The sequence below is a fragment of the Chiloscyllium punctatum genome, chromosome 2, assembly GCF_047496795.1.
Source record: "Chiloscyllium punctatum isolate Juve2018m chromosome 2, sChiPun1.3, whole genome shotgun sequence".
Taxonomy (NCBI): domain Eukaryota; kingdom Metazoa; phylum Chordata; class Chondrichthyes; order Orectolobiformes; family Hemiscylliidae; genus Chiloscyllium; species Chiloscyllium punctatum.
The window spans coordinates 145,296,579-145,321,798 of NC_092740.1; the positions used below are offsets into that span (position 1 = coordinate 145,296,579).

The window sequence follows — 25,220 nt, forward strand, 5'->3', positions numbered from 1 at the left end:
TCAGAGAGTAGTAGGGGCATGGAACAACCTGCCTGCAACAGTAGTAGACTCGCTGACATTAAGGGCATTTAAATGGGCATTGGACATACAAATGGATAATAAAGGAACAATGTAGGTTGGATGGGCATTGGATTATTTTCACAGGTCAGAGCAACATCGAGGGCCAAAGGGCCTGTACTGTGTTGTAACATCCTATGTTCTATGTTCTAAGTAGGAACACACATACACATGCTTTCATTCCCAATGATAGAAAATAAAAGTTTATTGAGGATTTCCAGCACCAAGTTAGAAGTAGTCTCAACTGCCTTGGTGCCTCAATTGCATCAGTCCTTCCACAATCGTTTCAGCAGCTTAGATTTGTAGATTTTGAAACAAATTGCTCGGTAATTGAAGCAAGAGGTTTGCATTACATCAAAATATTATTTCATTGTATCAGGAAACAACCAAATACAAACACACCTGAAATGTTTTAACTGTATCTTAGCATACAGAACAATAATTTAGTGTTCAATTTTGCTAGACAGCATAATGCAGTTAATGAAGTATTTTATCATTATTTTGCAAATATATAGCCATAGCAAGTACATTGCCCATTACCAAGACCTTTTCTCAAAGCTTTAGATTGAATTATACATATTATAGAAACAATGACAATGCTGACTCTTGGACCGGCTCAATAGGAAAATGTGCAAAGTGCATTGTACATACCCAAGGAAATTCAAGTGACTAGAAACATTGCATTACCATTTGTCAGTCTAATAAACACATTCTCTCAATCTCTTTCTTTTAGATTTTAAGAGTCCATTAGGAAAAGTTGTCAGTGGCTATTCCCGTCTGGAATTTTTTTTGCTGTTGAAAGATTTGACGAAACGTTTGCTCCATATTAACAAATTTTCCAGGGACATTAATTTTAAATTCAACCGAGGTTTTGTTTCAATAGGAGTATTGAATGAATATAAAACGCATTTGCTGACCGAAGTTCCAGGGCAAAGGCTTTTTTTTAGTTTCTGAGTTTTATTTATAATGACTACAATAACTGTAAAAAAAATACAAGAAATCTTTAAGCCTGCAATCCCAGGAGCACCTGCAAGATCCATGCTGCTAATTTAAATGTCTTTCCACAAGGACATGCCCGAAGTGTTTAGGGAATGCAATTTGATAATGCCTCATGGAAAGGGGGATGGATTAACTGTAGGGAATGGGAGACTACAACCTTTTTTATGCAACATGGAGGAGCACCTTTGACCTTTTAAAGGAAAGCTTCAGCCTGCAGACATGTTTCAACCAGGTGGGAAAGTTTTGAAAGTTTTCTCCACTTAGTTTAAGGGCAGTCAGTATCCTATGTAAGGGTTCCAGTTTGAACAAGAGATGGAGACCAATTGGCTCATTGGTTCAATGCTGGATCTGGGATGGACAACATAAAACACTATTGGCTCCTGATATCACCTGTGAAAACTGCTCACTATTTCACCATCATCACAGAATGTGACACTTACCCTGCAGCCCCTACTGGAAACCATTCTCTTAAACCTAGCTCCTCCACTGTACCACAAGTGTAAGGAGCTCATGAATTCCTTTGTAACAACATTGAGACCATTCGAGCAGCTGCCTCCACCAAATCCTTCTCCTGTCCTAGATCATCAGGTCTTCCTACAGGGCTAATTCCTGCCCTAAACCAGAACTTATATCTTTCTCTAGGTGCACTCTGCTACTCCTTATGCATTCTCCAAGCTTGTTTTGGCCATGAACATTACTTCATCCTCTCTACGTCATTTATCCACTAAACTACAAACTTATCTGCTTGTCTGCCATGTTAACAACTATTGCCAATTGTTTTCACACTGCCCAGAAATGTATAGGCTAGGTGGATTAGCCTGGGAAATGCAGGGTAATGGGGATACGGGTACTGGGTCTGCATGGAATACTCTTTGGAGGGTTGGTGTGGACTCAATGGGCCAACTGGCCTGTTTCCAGACTGTAGGGAATCTATAGTTCTATGATTTCTCAGGTCCTGAAACTCCTTTAAATCTGCTGCCATCACTCCTTCAAAAAAACTCAAACTACCATCCCACCTCCAAGGTCTTTGTTCTCTCTCCAGGTCTTAAAATGTGTAGTTACTTCCCAAATTCGCATCCCTCTTCCCTGGAACTCCGTGGGCCTGATTTCTGGTTGAAGAGTGCACAGATGGGACATTTTCTGCTTCTCAACCTGGGAAATCTAGCTCAGGAGGTTGGATTTTCATTTCAGGATGTCTGGGTTCTTTGGAAGGTGGGAATGAGTGTGGTTGTTATTGGCTGCAGAGTTAGGCTGGGAACAAAGTTTGTCTCTGTGCATTGGAGCTGTGCTGAAGATTAATTAAAAAACTAATTAAATCAAAACCAACCTCCATCCCTCCCCTCACAAAATCCCATATTTACTTCCCTTGTACCAGAGATGCTAATCCATGTCACCTAACACCCTATGCACACTTCCATAACTTCCCCATTCCCCTCTCATACTCTCTGCGCGATCCTATGTCATTTTATCCATTCGCATGTTGCCTCAATCTTCCTGTAATCCTATTCCTCTGTAGCCCCATAATCCAGTGCTAACCCGTGCCTCACTCACCCCTTCATCATCCCTATGCCAACACAGTGTCAACATGCCAACTCATGGCCACAATCCTTTGCCCTCCCTGCTCCATGTACACTTAACTAGTACACACAGTGGGAAAATCTCAGGAGCCATGCTGACATAAAATAAAATTGTGTCTATTAATGATACACTGATTAAAAAAGCTCAGTACATTGAAATTCCAAAATTTAATCTTTTATCATAGAATCATAGAATCCCTACAGTGTGGAAACAGGCTATTTGGCCCAACAAGTCCACACCAACCCTCCAAAGAGTAACCCACCCAGACCCATTGCCGACCTTATTACTCTACATTTACCCCTGACTAATGCAACTGACCTACACATTCCTGAATACTATGGGCAATTTAGCTTGGCCAATTCTCCTAACCTGCACATCTTTAGATTGTGGGAAGAAACCAGAGCACCCAGGGGAAACCCACACAGACACAGGGAGAAGGTGGAAACTCTACACAAACAAACATTTATACAGTTAGTGGTAATATCACTGTACTAATAATCAGAATCTATGACTTGCATTCAAATCCCATGCGGAAGATGGTGAAATCTGGTCCAATCTATTCCAGTCTAAAGGCAACCACTTAACTATTGTTGTAAAAACTCATCTGGTTTATTAATGTCCATGAGGGAAGGAAATCTGCTACCCTTTACCCAGTCTGGCCTACAGGGGCCTCTAGGCCCCACTCTTAACTGCTCTTTGAGCATTTAGGATAGGCAATAAATACTGGTCTAGCTAGCACACATCCCATGAATGAGTAAAAAAATGTAATCCCTTGATAAATTTGATAATTCCTGCCCACTTTTAGAATCCTATGGGTTCTTGGGCAATGGATACCCCATCAAGATAATCTGACTGCCCTCTCCCGTGGTCTCCTAAGATAAAATCTACAGGGGTACTCAGGTCTCCTGGCTGTCCAAAATAAATTCATTGAAACACTTCTGGTTTGCTCCTTGTATTCTGGGTTCCTGACAGTGGAGATAACAAAATGGGAGTCAAATAGATTCAGATCATTTAAATGGCCAGGGAATCAGAAATAGGCGAAGCTTGGGCCGTGTTTCATGAAAATCGAAAGTGTCAGGTTTAGGAGTGGAACTGCTGATGTTTGGGAATTTTCACAACCTCTATGTTGTGGCAAAAAAAAAACTGCATATGTGTGAGAATCCCTCCAACCAACTTTTCACCCTGCCACATTACTGAAATGGCTTTTATCAATGTCACAATGGCGTTCTGTCTGACTGTGAAAAATATCAATTTTTTTCCCTCCTCATCCACCTGGACTAGCCATGGTTGAACACATTAGCCTCCTTTTAGATGCTACCTCATCAGACGCAAGATCTCCTTCTCTGGCTCTGTATCACATTTTCTTTTATAATGTACCTGAGCAGTATCTTGGATGTTTTATTTCATTAAAGACACTACACAGATAAAACTTCTTGTTCTAATGTTTAATTCCACCTTGGAAAATTATACTATATCAATGGGATATTTCCTATTTTCCATTCTGACCAAAGCAGAATGGATGGGTAGGGGGGTGAATAAGGTTACAGAAAAAGAATTGAGACAATGAAGAAAATTAAACAGGTACAAGAAAACTATTATTATGAAAACTAAGGTATTATTAATGAATGTTATGTGATATTGTTAATTTTGTGTTAGCCTGATCTGAATAAAGAGCAATATTGCACATTTGAATCCAGAACGGACTGTACTCGAACTGGAACTACTAGATTTGGATTCTAGCTCACTCCTCCTCCGCAACTGGTGAAAACAAAGGCATCAGATATGGAAGTACTTTACCCTTCCAGTCTTTAGATAGTTTAATTTAATCACATTATGATATATGAGTGAGGCCCTTTCTGTTGTATTTCTGCATTGTTAGGTTCAGGGCAGTGCTGTGATTATCAAAAAAAAAATCATGGTTATCTGCTTTAGTGCAAATGAAAAAAATTGATATGAACTCATTGTTTTCTTCCTCAGTGTAAAGTATACATACATTTACACACAGAACAGTATAGCTCTGTCATTCAAAACTGATCCCATCCGCACATTGCCCAGATCCCTCTATTCCCTGCTTGTTCATGTGTCTGTCTAAATGCCTCTTAAACATTCATGAGATAATTAGACCAGGAAGGTCCTTAACCTATGAATATTATTAGATGACAAACAAATCAGTGGAATCAGGATTCCTCTTAATTTATAGTTGACCTTTAACCATTGACCTAAAGAGTACAGAAGGGCTGGGGTTCATACTTTGATTATTACTCAATGCCCTCCACCCCAAACATACAGCCAACCATGGTGCAATGTCAGATGTAGGGAGTATGCTGGAAATGGTCTCATGGCCAGGATAGCCTCGTGTCACTCATTCTCCCTACACTCAACAAAATTGTACACTCTTCAATGGAACTCCACCTCAAATGAATTTCACAACCTTTATAAAGTATTTGAATGAGGACTTGAAATGTCATAATATTCAAAGCTATGGGACGAGTGTAGGTTTAGTGTAGCTTTGTCAGCACATACTTGATGGACCGAAGGGCCTCTTCGATGCAGTCTGATTCTTTGAACCAGTACTTTGTGCGAGAAGAAAGTGAGAACCTGACAAATGAAGAGCAATTTGGGTGAAATGAATTGTGCAAAGACAGATTTTGACATCACAAAATTATATATTAGTTTTCTCATAAAATTTGATATTTTTTCCTTTTTAAATAAAATACCAGAAAATGTTTTTTCAACCTAGGTTGATTTGGTTCACTCATTTAACCTACCGACTGGTTGATCATTGTAACAGTCTTTCTAGTCAATCTGAATGGACTTACTGTGTGGCCATTGTCATTTCCAGCTGGAATTTCACTACCTTCCATTTATGTAGAAATCTGAGAATAAGACTCATATTGAATTCATGCTCATCAATAACATAAGCTCAAAGGATTATTCCTTGTCCCTTATAATGATCTTATTGGTGTGCTTCATATCTCTCTCTAAGGGTTGATTTGTTTACTGGGCTGGATGACTAGTGTCTGGAGTAGAATAAAATGAACAATGGATGTTCAAATCCTGCACATAAAGGATTGAATTTTTGCCTTGCTATGCTTAATGCAGACAGGTACCCTTCAAACTGTATAACCACATGGAACTCTGCAACATGTCTGTGGTCCCCAGAGATTATGCCTAAAATCACAGTTCTATTTAATAATAATAAATACATGTTAATTTAGAGTCATAAAGTCATTTAGCATGGAAACAGACCTTTTGGTACAAATCATCCATGCCGACCAAGTTTCTCAAACTAAACTAGTGCCACTTGCCTGTGTTTGGCCCCTATCCCTCAATCATGTGCATGTCCAATGTTGTTTAAATTTTGTAACTGTGCCTGTATCTACCACTTCCTCTGGCAGTACATTCTACATATGACCCTCAAATCCCTTTTAAATCTTTCTCCTCTCACCTAGTTTTGAATTCCCCCACTCTTGTTAGGTTATAAAGACAAAGTTGAGTTTTAAATCACCCATTGTAAAATTTGTTGCTACTGTAATAGCATGAGCTAATCGGGTCACTTATGCAGGGGATCATCATATGTGTTTCCTGTAAAAATCAATGTAAATGTGAGTTGTAAATATCCCTACAGAAATCCTCAAATAGCAGAAACAATATTTTCAGTCATTTTCTGGAATGAATATGGCTTTTTAACCACATGTTGAGACTCTCTCCTCTTCCCAAACCCATGGAAATTGACCATCAATGATTAGTGAGGAAATGACTGCCAGCAGGACACTGTTAATTCTTGGATTATGCAACTCTCCAGTGATAGGTCACTGAAAAAAATGCAACTTCCTGCTTGTAGGAGCAAAGATCAGTTTATGTGAATTATAGCTGAAAGAGAAAATAAAATGTTTGAAAGTATGACTTTCTCTGTACATGCAACAATGTGCTTCTGTGAAAGTATAGTCTTTGTTGCCTTTTTATTCAAGGTTGTATGAGTTTTGAACCATTAAAAGAAAAAACAAGGAAATTTTTCTGATTAAAAGCTGTCTTGGGCATCCATTATCACAAAGGTGATTCCTTAAACCAACACTCCCCATCTAGGGACTGATAATTGTACAGAAACTGTAGACCCAGAATTGCAAGCGACAATTTTCAATACCTTAGTTTTAATGATGGGCAAATTGTCAGCCTCAGTATAACATAATTGTGTTCAAGAGCTCTTTCAGTGCTGTGCATCAAGGAGTTAGTCTCAGACCATGTGTATAACTACGAAAAAACTTAGAATTTTTACAGTCTTGTATGTGACAAATAATGGCTTCTATCTTGATATAATCAGCATTGGCATGTCAAAAGAATTGGTGAGGTGATAGCTTAAATTTTTCTGTTGTTATAAACCACTGAGAGAATTAATGATCTTTCGCAGCATTGCCCATTTAATCTCTGTATCCTAAAATCCTAGCCTCTTTCTATTCAGATAGAAATTACACAAATATATCAACTAACTAAGAAAGTCTTTCTAGTAAACCCTAGCAAGTGATAGATAATGCAACCCGTCTCCCGCCATCCTGAGAAAATCCAATGATCACTGTTTAACATTGTAATATGGAAATAGGATTCTTTAATACCATATATTTTTCTATTGCAACAAACAATGTCAAATTAAAAAGACTGAAACATTCTACAGCTTAAAATATCTAGTGCTAATATCAAACACACAGAACATGAGATAGATACTAAGGGAAAATTCTTATATTTCCATTATTTTTCACTGCCTACTTTATCAACAGTCTGAAGACAGCACCTTCTTACCTCAGCACACACACACACACACACACACATGCACTCATGCACAGACACACGTAGGCAGACATAATATTTTCATTTCGAGAGCTATCAACTGGGTCCCTCTGGATGAGATTGCTTATTTGGTATCAACTCATATCAAATGATATGAAATTTTGTAGCATGACCTGGTCCTCTCTGGTAACACGTGGGAAGCCCCTGAAACCTTCAGATCCCAACAGCCAATGGAATGAATTCAGACCTCAGTTTCAGGTTGAAAGGGCAGCATTAAAATGCTGTCTATATAGAAGTCTGAAGAATCAGCAGAGTACTATATTACCCTAGAAACAGGACATGTCTTGCATCAGTTCTGATTGTTGTTAGTCATGTGGCCAATGCCAATCAATGTGTCATATTGTAGTACACATGTTTTTCCAGGGGATGAGTTTAGTGCATGTCATGTACTTGTCACACAATTCTACATCTTTCTTTAGATTTTTCTAATTATATTCTCTCATGTCCCAAACTTTACAAACACTGTTTTCTGTTTCAGGGGTGAATTATTTGAATGGCTGTGTCAAGCAGAAAACCCCAGCGGTCAGTGCAGTACACTGTTGAGCCAGGAGTTTCATGCTTAAGTCATCACACTTCCTGCTGCATGCATCCTCAGAGATTTGCACAAAGGTTTTATAAGTCAAAGAAACCTCTTTTAAGTTATTGACCACTTCGGCATGACGTTCTGCGCAATGCATGCAGGTCGTGAACTGGAGACATGTTGCTGTTAGCTGTATGAGGGCCTGGAAACTTTCAGAAACTCCCAGGAGCATCTCCACAGGAGCCTGGTCTACTTTAATGCCCTTCTGGCAAGCAGACATCAGTTTTCCACTTTCAGTATATAATTTCTCCTTTATTGATGAAGTAAGTATTGCACATTCTTCCTCAATATGACTTTCTCTGGGGAATTCTTTCAGCACATTGAGTAGCTCCATGATATTGTTCTGTATCAGATGGAATCCATTCGGCATGCTATATCTTTTAGCCTTGAATTGTGACAGAATGGAGCCTTCAAGCTTTGGTGTAAGATCAGTTTTAGGAAAATCAAAGGAACAACAGGTAAGCATGGATTTCTCACTTCGCCCAGTAAATGTTGTGAGGTATTGAGAGAGGTGGTTTCCTGAATCAGGTGGGGTGGTCTTTGGTGAACACTGCTGTATGGAATATGCTAAATCTTTGCTTTCGTCATCAACATCAGTGCCCTGTGCTCTAAAACAATTCCCATATACTATCTTACAGCTACATGTGTTCTTATCACCCATTGGGAGTTGTTCATCTGTTTCCTTATCCAAGTCAGTTGTGAGGACAGCTGGAACTCTGGAGTCAACATTCAAACTGTGTTTATCTTTTATTTGTTGGAGACAGCTCAGTTTGGTGGAGGGACATTCATTTTGCTGAGTTGCAGTTGAGGATTCCTGAATGATTGAGTTGTCTACTTCATAAAGCTGCCTTGGTGTATTTGTCAGCGAAGATATTTCCTGAGGAAGGTTTCTATCTTGAGGGCAAATTATCGATGTACTGATCTCATTTATACTTGCCTCAGTCTGGTTAGAGATCTGTTCTGTTTTTGGTAAGTAATCTTTTGAACTGTCTTCTGCAGGCTCTGTGTTGAACTTAGAAATGTTAAGAGACCTCACTGCGCAAGTTTCAATCTTTGGTTCTAAGTGTGGTGATCCCAAATGTTTAACCATGCCGAATGTCTTAAAGGAGACTCGGTTTAAATTCAGAAGTAACCTGGATATGTCAAGGGAGTAAGCATCTTTGCTTCCTTTGTCTGTCTCAGATGAGTTCCTCCTGCTGGAGATTCTCTTTTCCAGTACTGAGTTTTCTGACAGTGCTGTCAGATCTCCTGTAGACCTCACAGAATATAGCTGTGAAGTTATACTGCCATCATCATTTTGGTAACATGATCCTCCTCTTTGACTATTTTTAACCACTTCTTCAGAGATGAACATATTTTCCTTGGAGTTTACTTGATATAAAGTTTGCCTGAATACAGTTCCACTTTGATCCTTGTCCATCCACTGAGCATGTTCATCTCCCATTTCTAGGACTGTGTTGTTTTTGACAATTGCTTCATCTTGCTCCTTGTCTTTCATGCTAATTGTGTTCATGGTTTGTTGTTCATCAGCGCAAGACACAGTGGTAACATTATGCATCTTATCTTCTGTTAGATTCTGTGAGTATGCATGAGCAAGCTCTAGAATTACTCCTGAAGGACTTGAACACTCCTCCACATTGGTGCAGTCAGCTCCAGGCCGTTGGGCTTTAAGAGAAAGTTTGTTTACTTTTTCTCCTACTTTAGTCTCTGTATGAGAAGCACATTCCTCTCTCATGCCTGAATCACATGGGTAACGTCTAACTGAAACTGGAGTAATGACTGGTATTGTTTCTGTGACTGACTTCGTTTCCATGGTATCTGGCTCCATTTCCATTAAATCTGATTGGACCTTTTTATTGGCACAGGTGGAAATGGATTTTAATGGACCAAGAGGCTTAGTTTCCAACAAGGCAAGTTCACTCTCGATACTTGTCAAAGAAGAAAGAGTAAGTGATCGCTGCATTTTTGTCATAAGATGTTCCTTTTCGTAACAACACATATGATCTCCATCTTTGTTTGAATGACACTGCAATTCAACTGCTTTTACATCATATACGTCATCAGATGCAAAATATCTTTTTCCTGTAGTTGTGTATTTTATTTCTTCTGCTTTACTTTTGATGCATTCAACAGATTTGATGTCCAGTCCTGTGCCATAAAGACTTGGACTTAACTGCATATTTTGTTTTGCTTCAATCCCCTTAATGTTAGCAGACTCCAACTCTACCAAGAAAACAAAATAAAATATTTAATTTGTGGATATATTGTTTATCCTTTCTCCAAACATCAAACAACAGTGACTACTCTGCTAGTTCACAGAGCAGTTTAATTTTCATCTACATGACTCTTAGCATATACATGTAATCATTGGCCTCCATTGTTAATTGATTTTCAACCTATATTTGAAATAAATTCTTGAATATACCAATAGAGCTGTACAAAGAGGAACTGTCCTATCTTAAATAAAATGAATTGAATAACGGATAAGGAGCAAAACTTCAAGTTTCTATATTCCTTTCTATTTTATAGTGAGCGTAGCAAATGTCTTTACTGTACTAGAGTTGCCCCTTGAAATGATTTATTCCAGTGATTCTAGGGGCACATTAGGGTGAATTTTTATAAGTGGATTTTTCAATGGGACAAGGATTCATTGGTTAAATGCTTGTGCCCTTGCCAGTATTGTGCCTCAATGGGAAGATATACCAAAATCACAAATGTACTCTTGTTCTGCAACCTTATCTAGAATATCATGCTGCTAAATGTCCACTATCCTGTCGATAGTTACAACACTATCTTCCTACATTAGTCTACCGTTTCAGCTCTCTTTGAGACAGTAGACTGAACGAGGGTTTGGCTGCTTGGCAACAAGGAATGTTACACGGTTAATGACAGTTTCAGCTACTCAACAACATGTCGTTTCTGTTTTTTCAATGAAAGCTATGTTGCAGTTAGGAGCCAACCACTAGTGTTCTGAGGAAATGGCACTTCTGCTTGCTCTGCTTAGGTTCAACAGGTCAAGCTTTGCTAGAATGTTGCTGTGATTCATGATGGCCGACTCCCTCCTTCACAATTTGTAGATCTAGAAGAAAGGAGGGACTGCAGATGCTGGAGATCAGAGTCGAGGGTGTAGTGCTGGAAAAATACAGCAGGTCAGGCAGCATCTGAGGAGCAGGAGAATCGACGTTTTGGGCAAAAGCCCTTCATCGAGAAATCCCAAAATGTTGATTCTCCTGCTCCGGTTATATGTCTGGGCAGCTACTCCAAAGGTTTCTAAGACCAAAATCCATCATTGCAAGGTGGGAGTTTAATGAAGCAAACAAGGTCATTTATGCTGGCAACACAGAAAAAGGTTACTAGTAAAAGTTGCCAGTTAGTCAAAAATGCCCAAATGGTTCACTAATGTTAGTGAAACTGTATCGGTCTTCGCTATTGTGTATACAATTAGCATTTCAGATGCAGCTACAAGTCATAAAATGAAAAGATGGGAAGCTATTTACAATTAGCAAAGAAGTGGTATTGAGTAATTTGTTGGAGATGCAGCCTGCCATGTGCCCAGGTTCTGGTGGACTTTATTCAAGAATCTTAAAAGAAATGACTAGTCAGAATGCGATGCAGGAAAATGTAAAATAACCATTTGTAAGTAACTTCCAACTATCAGATCTTTAAAATTACAATTAATAAATCCCAGGATCATGTTTGAATACATTAGTGTCTGTAATTTCGATGTTCGTAATTCGGGGACCTCCCTTCCCCCCCGCCCCCCACAGTGAGATAGTTGTTGCCTTAGTTTTAATTATCTAAATTTCCTGAGATTCAGGAAAAATTCTATTAAACTGGAAGACAATGAATGTAATTTCTTTACTCAAATGGGAGGAGGGCAGGAAGCAGGGAATGACAGGCTGAACATCTGCATAGGGAAAATGTCAGAAGTTATTATTAAAGAAGTTATAGCAGGCCACTTGGATAAACTCTCAATAATCAGGTAGTATCAACGTGGTTTTGTGAATGGGAAATCACATTTAACCAATCTATTAGAGTTCTTTGAGGAAGGAACATGTCCCATGGATAAAAGAGAACTGATGAATGGATTGTATTTCGATTTCCTGAAGGATAAGTGCCTGACAAGACCACAACTCAGAATATCAATAGTACTGCGGATATTTATAGTCCTTATTTCCAAAACCTGTGTTTTTTAAAAAAGACTACAATTACTGAGATAAAATGACGGCAGATATAAATTTAAAGATTGACTGACTAAGGTTTAGTGTGGGATTGATGGAATATAACAGCGAAAGGAATAAAACAACAGACTGAACTGTGATCTCTTGTGAGTATGACGATAATGGGAGGAGCCGGTGAGCTCCTGCTCAAAACTAAGTCACTCATGCAAATTACAGACACGTTTTGTATTTTTCCCTGAAAATAATGTACAAGGACAGGAATGAAATAGCCAGCTTCAACTCTACAGTAGTGGACTAGTGGTACTGAAGGCCTTTCTGTGGACCAGCATTCAGGCATTAGTGGGCTGTGAGGGTCACAACTGAAGAACTATGCCATTGTCACCCTTGTTGCTTGTAAAGGAATTTTCTTACTCGAAATGCTCCAAGTCAGCTAACAGAACAATGAAACAGAGATCCCTCTCTGTTGCAAACTGCTTAAAAAAGAAATCAGGACAAGTGAGCTTTAATCAGCCTGCAAATGCACAATTCTCAAAAAAAATATTCAATTACCAATATCAACATTACCAGGAACAACATTCAACTATCTGCTCTTCATAAACAATGCTAGAACAACGTTTTCTTAATTATCATTCTTTTATTACACTGTAATTTATACACCACTATTGTCTTGAAGTGTCAGGAATTACTGTGCTGTCTTACATGTTTTGCACTTCATATGCCGCCTTGTTTATGATCATGTAGTTTGCATCATTTCTTGAGGCACTCCACTGGCCACAGACCTCCAGTCTGAAAAACAACCCTCCACCACCACCCTCTTGTCTTCTACCTTTGAGCCAGTTCTGTATCCAAATGGCTAGTTTTCCCTGTATTCCATGAGATCTAACCTTGCTAACCAGTCTCCCATGGGGAACGTTGTCGAATGCCTTACTGAAGTCCATATAGATCACATCTACCGCTCTGCCCTCATCAATCCTCTTTGTTACTTCTTCAAAAACCTCAATCAAGTTTGTGAGGCATGATTTCCCACGCACAAAGCCATGTTGACTATCCCTAATCAGTCCTTGCCTTTCCAAATGCATGTAAATCCTGTCCCTCAGGATTCCATCCAACAACATGCCCACCACCAATGTCAGGCTCACTTGTCTATAGTTCCCTGGCTTGTCCTTACCGCTTTTCTTAAACAGTGGCACCACGTTTGCCAATCTTCAGTCTTCTGGCACCTCACTTGTGACTATCAATGAAAGAAATATCTTAGCTAGAGGCCCAGCAATCACTTCCCTAGCTTTCCACAGAGGTCGAGGGTACACCTGATCAGGTCCTGGGGACTTATCCACTTTTATGCATTTAAGACATCCAGCACCTCCTCCTCTGTACAATGGATGTTTTTTTCAAGATGTCACCACCTATTTCCCCACATTCTATATCTTCCATGTGCTTCTCCACAGTAAACACTGATGCAAAATACTCATTTAGTATCTCCCCCATCTCCTGTGGTTCCACACATAGGGCTGTCTTGCTGATCTTTGAGGGATCCTATTCTCTCCCTAGTCACCCTTTTGTCCTTAACATATTTATAAAATCCCTTTATTCTCCTCTGTTTCCTTATCCTTATACTCCAATCACCTTGCAAAAAAGTAAAAGAGCCTTTACTTTAATTGTTGCTGTACCTGCATGATAACTTTCTGAGTTCCATGCACCAGTACACCCAAGTCTCTCTATACACGAATATTCAAACATTTTATAGATTTACTTTGCCATTCTTATTACCAAAGTGAATAATTTCTCACCCACACAGAATCACAGAATTGTCATGGTACAGATGGATACCCAATTGGCCCATTGAGTCTGTACTGGATGTCTGAGCTTTTTTATCCTAGTGTCAGACTCCTGCGTATTCTCCATAACTCCGCACATTTGTTTTCAATTTGAATAATTGTTCAATGCCCTCTCGAACGTTTTAATTCACCTTCCCTCCATCACACTTCCAGGCAGTGCATTCCAGATCCTAACTATGTGCTGCATGAATTTAATTTTTCTCACTTTGCATTTGCTTTTTTTGCAAAATGCCTTAAAGGTGTACCCTCTGGTTCTCAATCCCTTTAAGAGCAGGCACAAGTTTCTCCCTGTCTATTCTGTACAGACCACTCACAATTTCCAAAACTTCTATCAAATCTCCCATCAGCCTTCTCCTCTCCAGCAAAACAGTCCCAACCTCTCGGATCTATCTTCACAGCTGAAATTTCTCATCGCTGAAACTATTCTCATGGGCCTTTCTGTACTCTGTCCAATGCATTCACATCCTTCTAAAGGTGTGGCACCCAGAACTGTATGCCATCCTCCAACTGAGATATAACCAGTGTCCTGTATAGGTTCAGAATAGCCTCCCTGCTCTTGACCCCATGTCCATATTAATGAAGACCCGAGTACTGCATACTTTATTAACAGCTCTTTCTACTTGTCATGGCACCATTAATGAATTATGCAGACAATCAACTGGTTCTTTCTGCTCCTGCAGACATTAAAAATTGTATCCCTTATAGAATCACAGAGTCATAGAGATGTACAGCACGGAAACAGACCCTTTGGTCCAACTCGTTCATGCCAACCAGATATCCCAGATAACACAATCATTCTACAACTTCTTCTGGCAGCTCATTCTATACATGTACCACCCTCTGGGTGAAATAGTTGTCCCTTAGGTCTCTTTTATATCTTTCCCCTCTCATCCTAAACCCATGCCCTCTAGTTCTGGACTCTCCCAACAGGGAAAAAACTTTGTCTATTTATCCTATCCATGCCCCTCATGATTTTGTAAACCTCTATAAGGTCACCCCTCAGCCTTCACTGCTCCAGGGAAAACAACCTCTCCCTGTAGCTCAAATCCTCCAACCTTGGCAACATTCTTGTAAATCATTTCTGAACCCTTTCAAATTTCACCACATCTTTCCGATAGGAAGGAGATCTTATATTGTCTGCCCATTTCTTTCCTACCAAACTGCACCACCCACACTTTTCTACAATGAATTTACCTGCCCCAAATGCCCACATCACTAAGTTGTCAATGTTTTCTGAACCGTCTTCTTACATTTATAATTCTTCTGAATTTTGTGACATCTGCAAGCTTTGAAACTTTCTCCTGCAACAAAAATCCCTAGTATCAACCATAGGGAACACTATTGTAAACCTCACTCTAGCTGAAAAATACCCATCAGCCATTACTCTGTTTCCTGTCGCTCAACCAAGAATAAAATGGACAGCAGTAATCACATCCTCAAGAAGCTTTAATAAATTAAGTAAACCATTTCCTTTTCATAAAACCATGTTGGTGCTGTCTTATTCTTTTATATTGTTCTAAGTGCATTATTAAGACTTCCATAATGATAGTTTCCAACATTTTCTCAGCCACTGTTGTCAGGATAACTACCATTTCATTCCCTGTTCTCCCTCTCCCTTCTTTCTTGAAGAGCAATGTTACATTTACCTATTTCTAATATGCTGGACTGGTGTTTTTAACATGGAATTTTGCAAAATCATAACTATTGCATCCACTATCTCTACAGCTACCTCTTTTGGAACCCCAGGATGTAGATCATCAGAGTTTAGGATTTGTTAGCTTTTAGTCTCTTGAGGTTCTCTAATACATTTCCCCCACTAATATTAATCACTTTTACATTCCTCACCCTTATTAACTCCTTGATTAATCAACAGTTCTCTTATATATTTGTGTATTCTACTGTGAAGATGGGTACAAATAATAATTTCTCCTGTCTCTTCCTCCAAGGGACCAACATTTATTTTAGCCACCCTCTTCCTTTCTTCACAAATTTAAAAACTTTTCAGATTTTCTTTTAAATTCCTGGTTAGTTCATTCTATTCTTTTTATACTTCTTGCCTGGCTTTTGATCACTCAGTGTTTTTTTCTAAACACTCCCAAATCTCAGCCTTTCAACTATTCTTTACAACCTTATAACCTTATCCCATTCACTGATCAACTACTACCATTGGTCTCCTTTTTACTATCAATGATGTGGAGGTGCCAGTGTTGGACTGGGGTGGACAAAGTTAAAAATCACACATCACCAGGTTGTAGTCCAACAGGTTTATTTGGAAGCACTAGCTTTCAGAGTACTGCTCCTTCATCAGGTAGTTGTGATGAACCATTTGGAAACTATTGCTTCCAAATAAACCTGTTGGACTTCAACATGCTGTTGTGTGATTTTTAACTTTTACTCTCAACTCTCTTTTCAAAGACATGACTGAATCTTCCTCCACCACCACCAACTACATATTAAGGTTTTTCTATGTTCTCTTTTGTTACTTCACCAGTCATTTTAAATTTGAGTCCTCAGGTTCTCCATCTCTCCTCTGATTGTTTTTGTATCTGCTCTGTCTAGATCGCTCATCCTTTCAACGTCACTTCTCGAAGGTGAACAGTCTCACTTGTACAATTCTGCTGATCAAATTTGAATCCATTATCCCTGAGACCAATCTTGTAAATCTTTCCTGCACCCTTCATCTCTTGAAAGCCATGATTACATCTATTTCCACCACACCTTCAGGTAACACATTCTGGATCAAACACACTCACCATGTAAAAATATTAAATGCATTACATGTCATCTGCCACATGTCTGTCCATTTCACAGCCATTTCATATCCTCTTAAAGCTTACACTGATGTCTAAAATTTGTCAAGAAAAACAGTGATCCTATTTTTTAACCATGGGAAACATCACTGAACACCTTCTCCCTCCAGTCCAAAAACAATTACTACTACCCATTTAGAGCCCCTCAGACATTTCATTTTTATGTATTCCAAGGTTTTCAAATTTGATAGCAAACCTACTTTGGGATACCTTATCAAACACTTTATATACATTACATTAACTGCATTACCCTCAACAACCCTCTTTATTGCCTCTTATACAAGTTATGTAAAAATTATCTGCCTTTAAACACACTGAATAGGCTGGGGCTATTTTCTCTGGAGCATCAGGCTGAGGGTGACGTTATCGAAATTTATAAAATCATGATGGGCATGGATAGGTAAACAGACAAGAATTTTCCCCTGGGTTATAGAGTCCAAAACTAGAGGGCAGAGGCTTAAAGTGAGAGGGGAAAGATATAAAAGGGACCTACTGGGCAATTTTGTCATGCAGAGGGTGGTATGTGTATGGAAGAAGCTGCCACAGGAAGTGGTGGAGGCTGGTACAATTGTAAGGCGTCTGGATTGGTATATGAATAAAAAGGGTTTAGAGGGATATGGGCCAAATGCTGGCAAATGGGACTAGATTAATTTAGGATATCTGGTTGGCATGGACAAGTTGGACTGAACAGTCTGTTTCCATGCTGTATATCTCTATGACTCTAAAGTGATGCTTGCTTTACATAACTAACTTACACTTATCCTAATACTGTTAATTCTGTCCCAGATTATCATTTTGAAAAACTTTCCCACCACCAAAGTCAAACTGTCTCTCCATTAGGGAACAGTTGTTCTTATCCCCTTTTGTGATGATCAAGGGCTGTTCTGGATTTTGGTTTTGGAAACTAAGCAGGGCAGATTCAAGAAGTATCAGCAGGAATGTATTTCCATAATAGTGACCAGGATTTCACTAAACTGGTCTGGAAAATGATCAAAGACATACCAAGGGTAAAAACTTTTAATTTGGAGAAAGAAGTTTTAGTGAATTCTTCTATTTTTAGTGAAGTATAATTTTCTTAAATTGCTTTGTCTGTTTATTTCTTTAGAAACGGAATGACTTTACCAGGGATTAATTGTCTCGAGATTTGAAGCTTTATAATTCTCAGATATGCAAATTACTTAAAATTGACTTTTTCAAATGAGCTCAACAATGGGACTAAATTGAATTCATAACTGAAGATGCAATTTTTAACTTGTGAAGACATCAATAATTTCATCATTGCCTGTTTAATTCAGATTCTTCACATCACTGGAACTCAGTACCTGTTCCTCATGTGACATCACTAGTCGGGTATATAAAGGTGCATTGGTAACATGTAATAAGCGAATCAAAATAAACACAGAAAATATTTTAATTATTCATCATTCTTAAGTATGTTTGAAAATGTGTTCAAATATATTTTGGATTTCATTTAATTTGTTGTATGGAGTAAGTGGAAGTAAATGGAAACCTGATTGTCATCTGTCAGACCTACCTGCTTCAGTTCCACTGAATTTGATGTCACCTGAACATTCCACATCAGTAAACTTTTCAGCTGCATCGAAAAATTCGTCATCAGAGCTGCTGTCCTGAAAGCCAGGGGGAGGAGCCAGAATCGGGATAGTGAGGACCTCACTGGATAGGTTCCCATCAATAGCTGGTTCCTCTGGAAAAGGAATTGGTGGTAACTCAGTGAGCAGGCCACGACTTGTCACATTCCAAGACTTGTCCCCTTGTGCATAACTCTCACCCTCGTTTCTGGGGCACTGGTTGCAAAGTTCTGCAGTGCATGGGTTCTCACTTTGGCTGAGGTCAGGAATAGAGCAAACCACCTTTATATCACTTGCAATGTATTTAGAAAGGGTCGGAGTAGAGGCTAAGGAGTCTGCTGAAGGTTGTTCAAGACTGTCTTTTGATTCCATGGTACAGTGCTTCTTTGTAACTGGCTCACCATCACTCTCTTCAGCGATAGAATCTTTGTCATCATCTTCTGAAATCTCACCATGTGAGTGTGGACCTGAAGTGCTGCTCATTGAAGTCTCCGTTTGCAGTTCGTCCATAGAGTCGGCAGAACAGCTTCTTTCACAAAAGTCTCCTCCCTGACTTGTTGTTTCATCATTCAGATCAGACACATCCCCTGTGCTGCAACTGGTCTCTTCCTGGATATCCTCCCGTAAGCAGTCACTGTCTGTAGCTTCACTTTCCGAGTTCTCGATGTCCTCATTTTCTTCAGTCAGAGGCTGTATGAATCCATTCCTCATTTTGTGGAGCTCTATAGACAAGTCTAATGATGACTCAATGTCTGATGATGACTCTGAATCACTTAATCCTCGGGCTTCGTCACCTGCACAGTAAAATAAGGTACATCTAAGGTCAGATGAAGGAACCATCTAATATTTCTTTAAAAACTGAATTCTGCCATCTTAAAATGCCCTCCTGGCAATTAGTAATGGGCAATAAATGACATCCCATTAATGAATAAAAAAAATTATAAAAACTTCAATGATTAACTTCTATGCTCTTCCTTTCTGTTTAGGTTATTTATTTTGCTTGAAAATGTTTGTTTGGATAAGTTTCTTCACGTAAACAGGGTATTACTGTCTGCAAGGAGTTAGTTGAAGGAAATACCTGGGGTGGAGTCTTTAACTGTTAAAGCTTCAATATTGAAGTCATACCAATTGTACATGTTCATTCAGCTTCAGGACACCACTCAAATACAGTGCCAGGCTATTACTCACGATGTAAAAAGAAAAGTAGTAACTTTTACAGTAAATAAAATTTGATATCCTATTTCTTGATCAATATTTCTGATTGAGACATTCCTTGCATAAGCTTTCAAGACTTTCTAGATCCTATGGATACATATAATAAAATGTAAGTTCCTACATTCTGGAATTTTAACAAGACTTATCAGCAACTGTAACTCACCTAATTGGCATAAAGTCAGAGTGAGCAATGCCATTGGAAAATGTGAGTTGTGTCTGAACTCTCTCTCAGATTGCTGCTACTGATATCATTCTGAGAGGGAAACATGTTTAAACTGACATGAGTTTATTTTCTATCATAACTTCATTGCAAAGAGTCACTGTCTGAAAGTGATGCCAATAATCACAAACCTCGCTAATGCTCCACAGAACTGATCAGTCTAATGGAAGGATTGGCATGGACATGAAAATTGTTACCATCCCTTAGGTACAATACCCACAGGAGCTGAACAGTCCGTTAACCTCGATTTCTAATAATCTGCACACATCTCAAAGGGTCGGAGAGAAGAGTCCTCCTGTCCTTTACACTGTGTTTTTTCATATATTAATTCATATGATGACGGCATTGCTGGATGACCAACATTTATTGCCCATCCCCAATTGCCCTTGAGAGGATGGTGGGTGAGTTGCCGTTTATCTTTACTAATTGTGTGGATGATATGTCATAGCAGGAAATGTACACTGAGAAAAGAATCTGAGCCTTTACATTCAGGAAATTGACTGAACTGAAAGCGAAGAGAAAAAGTAGGGCTTTATGTAAGCACATACTACTTGGGAACAGATGTGAGTTACTTGGACAATGAAGCCTTCTCTGCCAATCAATACAACCATAACTAATCTATCTGTGTTTCAAATTCCATTTCCCCACTTCCATGTGATAACCTTTCATTCTCCTGCTTAACAAATATTTATCTACTTTTGCCTTAAAAAGGATTTAATGACCGCAGCCCCCACCAACCATCTGAAAGAAAAGCACACATCTCTGCTCTAAAAGGTTGTATTCTTTTAAAAACTGTGACCCCTAATTTTTGATTCACCCACAAGAGGAGACTTTATTTCCATTTCCAACTTGTCAAGGATTGCACTTCTAAACGCCAAAGGAAACAAGGCAGTCTGCCCAACCTTTTCTCATAAGACAACTTACACATTCCAGGTATCAATCTCAGAAAGCTCCTCTGAACTGTTTTAAAAACATTTATGGTCTTCCATAATCGAGAAGACCAAAACTACATGAAATATTAGACCTGTACTGTCATCAATTCCCTGGATAATTGAAGCAAAACACCTTTATGTTTACATTCCATTAGCCTTCATAATTATGTGCTGCACATGCAAACTAATGTTTTGTGAATCATGCACTATCACATATAGATATCTCTGCTCCTTGAAATGGTGCAGTTGTTCTTACTTTAAGTAATACTCTGCTTTTTTTCATTCTGCCTGCAAACTAAATAATTTTTCCACATTATACTACATTGGCCTAACTTTTGGGCGGGGGAAAAACAATGACTGCAGATGCTGGAAACCAGATTCTAAGATTAGAGTGGCGCTGGAAAAGCACAGCAGTTCAGGCAGCAACCAAGGAGCGGGAAAATCGATGTTTCGAGCAAAAGCCCTTCATCAGGAATAGAGCTTTTTGTTTCAGGATGTGGTTGAAGAGCTTCAGGGCAGAGGAAATGACCTGGGAGTTGCAGAGGGAGAGGGACTTCCTGAAACTCTTGCAGAGAGAGGAGGAAAACTTCTTCAAGGCAGGCATCCTTGCAGAGGATTCGCAGTAGGGTTAAATTCAACAAGGTAAAAACAATGACTGCAGATGCTGAAAACCAGATTCTAGATTAGAGTGATGCTGGAAAAGCACAACAGTTCAGGCAGCATCCAAGGAACAGGAAATTTTGCCCAAAATGTCGATTTTCCTGCTCCTTGAATACTGCCTGAACTGCTGTGATTTTCCAGCACCACTCTAATCTAGAATCTAATTTTTGGGCACTCATTCAATTGATTGACACCCATCTGAAAACTCCTTATGTCCTCTTCACAACATACTTCCCCACCCATCTTTGAGTCATCTGCAAATTTAGCTGCCATGGCTTTCCTCCCCATATCTAAATCATTGTTATAAATGCTGAGGCCCCAACACAGATTCTTCTGGGACTCATCATCCTGCCAATCAGAAAGAGAGCTTTTTCAAACACATTCTCTCTTTCTGTCAGCCGGTCAATCTTCTAGATATTTTTAATTAACCTGTTCAGTGATGTTATTACACATCTCTGGATCAGATGGGACTTGAACCCAGCCAATCTTCTATCCATTCAAATAAGTGAATATTTGGGTCCTATTTGGTGCAATTATCTTTTATGTGGCACATCAAATCCCACTGAAAACCCAAGTATAGTATCTCTACAGGTTCCATTATCCAAAGCATAGGCTAACCCTTCAAAGATTGACATAAATTGATTAAGCATGATTTCCCTTTCACAGAATAATGCTGATTCTTCCCAAATAGCTAGAGTTGTGTCCAGCTATAAGCTCTTCAATAATTATTCCAACACTCACCCTGTGACAAGCCAATAGTTTCCTCTTTCCCTCCCTTCTTGAATAATGACATAACATTTGCTACATTTCAATCCAATAGAACCTTATCCAAATCTATGAAACTTTGGAAAATCAACATCAATGCTTCGACTTTCACATTGGTCCCTCTGTTTAAGAACCCAGGATGAAGTCCAAATGGGTCTGAAAGCCTGTCAGCCCAGAGGTCTACCTGTTGGCTTCATCACACTTCCCTCTTAATTGTAATTTCACCAGGTTTCTCTCTCCCTTCGATTTACAGCTATTACTAGAGTGTTTTTGTATTTTCTATAGTGAAGACAGAAGCAAATATTTGTTTAATTCAACTGCCATTTATTTATTATATATTAATTTCTCCCCATTCTCACTATCAAGAGGATCACTCACCTTACTTAATCTTTTCCTTTCTAAATACTAGTAAAAACTCATTATCTGTTCTTCCTTTTCTAGTTAGCATCCTCTCATACTCTAATTTCTTTCCCTTGATTAATCTTGTTGTCATTCTATGCCATTCCTTATCTTCTGTCCAATATCTGATCTGCTAATCATATTATACTTCTTCCTTAATCTCAGTACCTTCCTTAAATTCTTATGTTGGCCATAGATGGTTTGTTCTTCCTTTGCAACTTCTTTTTTACAGTAGGAATATATTTACTCTTAAATATACTTATTTTGAAATATCCCTTAAATATCTACCTTTACTTCTATATCAGTCTATTCCTGAACTTAGTGTCTCAGTTCATCTTAGGTGTGCAGTTTTCGAGCATACATAATTGCCCTTTTTAAATTGTAAAATACTAGTCTCAGACCCACTCATCTCCCTTTAAAGCTGGATAGGAGATTCAATCTACCTAGAGATGCCTCTTCTCTGTGGCCAATAATTAATCTTGTCATGTTGCACTACACCAAGTCTGGTACAACAGACCAAGATACCAGGAGAAACCTCTTCCCTTTTTTCCAAATCGTACACAGAATTATCTAAGCATTCCCAAGTCTTAATGTTCAGCATCCAGTCAGTGAGAGAGTCTTCAAGTGTTACTTGAAACTGCAACTTTCACACAGGATGTAAAGGTTGCCACTTAACAAAAGCTGACATTAACCAAGGATTCAATCAGTCTCTATATTCAGAACATCCCTGTCTGATTTGGAGTGTTAACAAATGGCAGAGAAAACATAGTTCTGCCTGGGGGTGGTGACAATAGAAACAAAATTCACATTTGGAAGTTTGCTTTCAAAGATCAAAGAAAACTTACAGCCCAGGAACAGGCCCTTCGGCCCTCCAAGCCTGAGCCGATCCAAATCCACTGTCTAAATCTATCGCCCAATTCCTAAGCATTTGTATCCCTCTGCTCCCCACCTACTCATACATCTGTCCAGATGCACCTTAAATTAATCTACCGTGTCTGTCTCTACTACCTCTGCATTCCAGGCATCTATCACTCTCTGTGTTTCTTGGGCAAAAGTATGGCAGGAATAAAACTGGGATTCTTATTTTTTAAAAAAACGACTAATGTATTACCTTCTTCAGTTGTCTGACTTTGATAGTTGCTAGGCCAGATGAATATGGAGTCTGTTGAGTTCACATATAGCCTATGATATCCAGCAATCAAACACACAAGGTCTTTAGCATGATGAGCTTCCAGTAACAATGTCAGAGACTGTAAATAAAAACAGAGTCAGTAATTAAACTTTTCCACTAACAGACCTAACCTGAAAATGATATCAACTCACTCATTTTAAAGAGTTTGCTCAACATTAGCTTCCTTGAATTTGCTGGGAGCAGTGTTTTCCCTCATTTGTTTTCCTTCCAATCTATAGCGTGAAAATGTTGTACAATGCTGAAATTGCGAGTTGATAAGTGAGGGCAACAGGGAATCTAAGATCTGGGCAAATATTGGATAAAACAATCTATTTCTTTAACCACGAAATTCAAGGATTGAGAAAGAAGCAGGAACAATAGAGAAGGCAGGTGAATTAGTTAAATTGGGCTCAGAAAGAGAAACAAAGAATAAGAAAAATTGTTTGGATACAGACAAAAAAAAAGAGAGAAAGGAGAAGTGAAAGCAAATGTAAAAGGTTGCAAATTTCTAACAACATTTATTACAGTTTGGAATAATATCTGGGGTTTGATTTATTCCTCTTCTGAATGGGAGAGGTGGATTGTGTTATGAAAACCTAAACTTCATCATTAAAAATGTCTTGGTGTTGTCAAGTACTAACTATTGCCAACTTCCTGAAAGGAAACTTTGCATTTATATAGCATATTTCAGAGCCACTAGACATCACTATACAAACATGGATTATTTTTCAGATACCGTCTGAAAGGAGTGGGGTGAGTTCAATTAATCATTAATATTTAAATGCAACAATTTCTTATAACTTTCAGGCAAATTTGTCACAGAGAAATGGGGCGCATTCAAGAAGGAAATATGGAGAGTACAGGGCCAACATGGTCCAATAAAGGAAGGGGTGAGACCATTAAATCCTGTGAACCCTAGATATCTAAAGATACACAGCAATGGATTTAGAGAATAAAGAGATACTTATGGCAGATATCCAGGGCTGAAAACAGAAATTATCATTGACAGAGAGAGATCTGAGTGGTCTGGCTTAGAATTCGATAAATGTCCAGGGCTGGATGAAATATATCCCAGGTTGGTGAGTGAGGCAGGGACAAAATCAGGGACATTGCAATAATTTTCTAAACCTGTCTGGCCCAGGAGAAGAGTCAGAGAACTTGAGGACAGCCAGTGTAGTACTGTTATTCAAAAAGGAGCAAAGGATAAACCAGGAGCTAGAAGCCAGTCAGTCTTACCTCGTGGTGGAGAAATTGCTTGAATGATTCTGAGGAACAGAATTAATTTGTAATTGGAGAGGCAGGAATTATGACTCGGAGAGACTGCCTTCCTCTGGTCTGCAGTGGCCTAGTCACTGCTGCCTTTGGAAATTATTCCAGTGTCAGCAGA

At 38.9% G+C, this 25,220-nt stretch overlaps 1 protein-coding gene and 1 long non-coding RNA gene across 2 annotated transcripts in view; one reads left to right on the top strand and one right to left on the bottom strand.

Annotated features, from left to right (window-relative positions):
- Positions 1-247: 247 nt before the first annotated feature.
- The window catches only part of LOC140491367 (FERM and PDZ domain-containing protein 1-like), a 102,338-nt gene continuing 77,365 nt past the window's right edge, over positions 248-25,220 (bottom strand). Inside the window, exons 14-16 of the mRNA XM_072589450.1 lie at positions 23,774-23,912; positions 18,417-19,265; positions 248-10,279 (exon numbers count right to left, since the gene is read on the bottom strand). Of these exons, the coding sequence (XP_072445551.1) occupies positions 7,962-10,279; positions 18,417-19,265; positions 23,774-23,912 (3,306 nt within the window). The 3' untranslated portion in view covers positions 248-7,961. The remainder of the gene's footprint in view (positions 10,280-18,416; positions 19,266-23,773; positions 23,913-25,220) is intronic.
- Positions 8,921-18,299, top strand: LOC140491372 (uncharacterized). Its single transcript, XR_011963298.1, has 3 exons — positions 8,921-9,025; positions 9,922-10,002; positions 17,988-18,299. It is a non-coding gene; the product is annotated as an uncharacterized lncRNA (long non-coding RNA).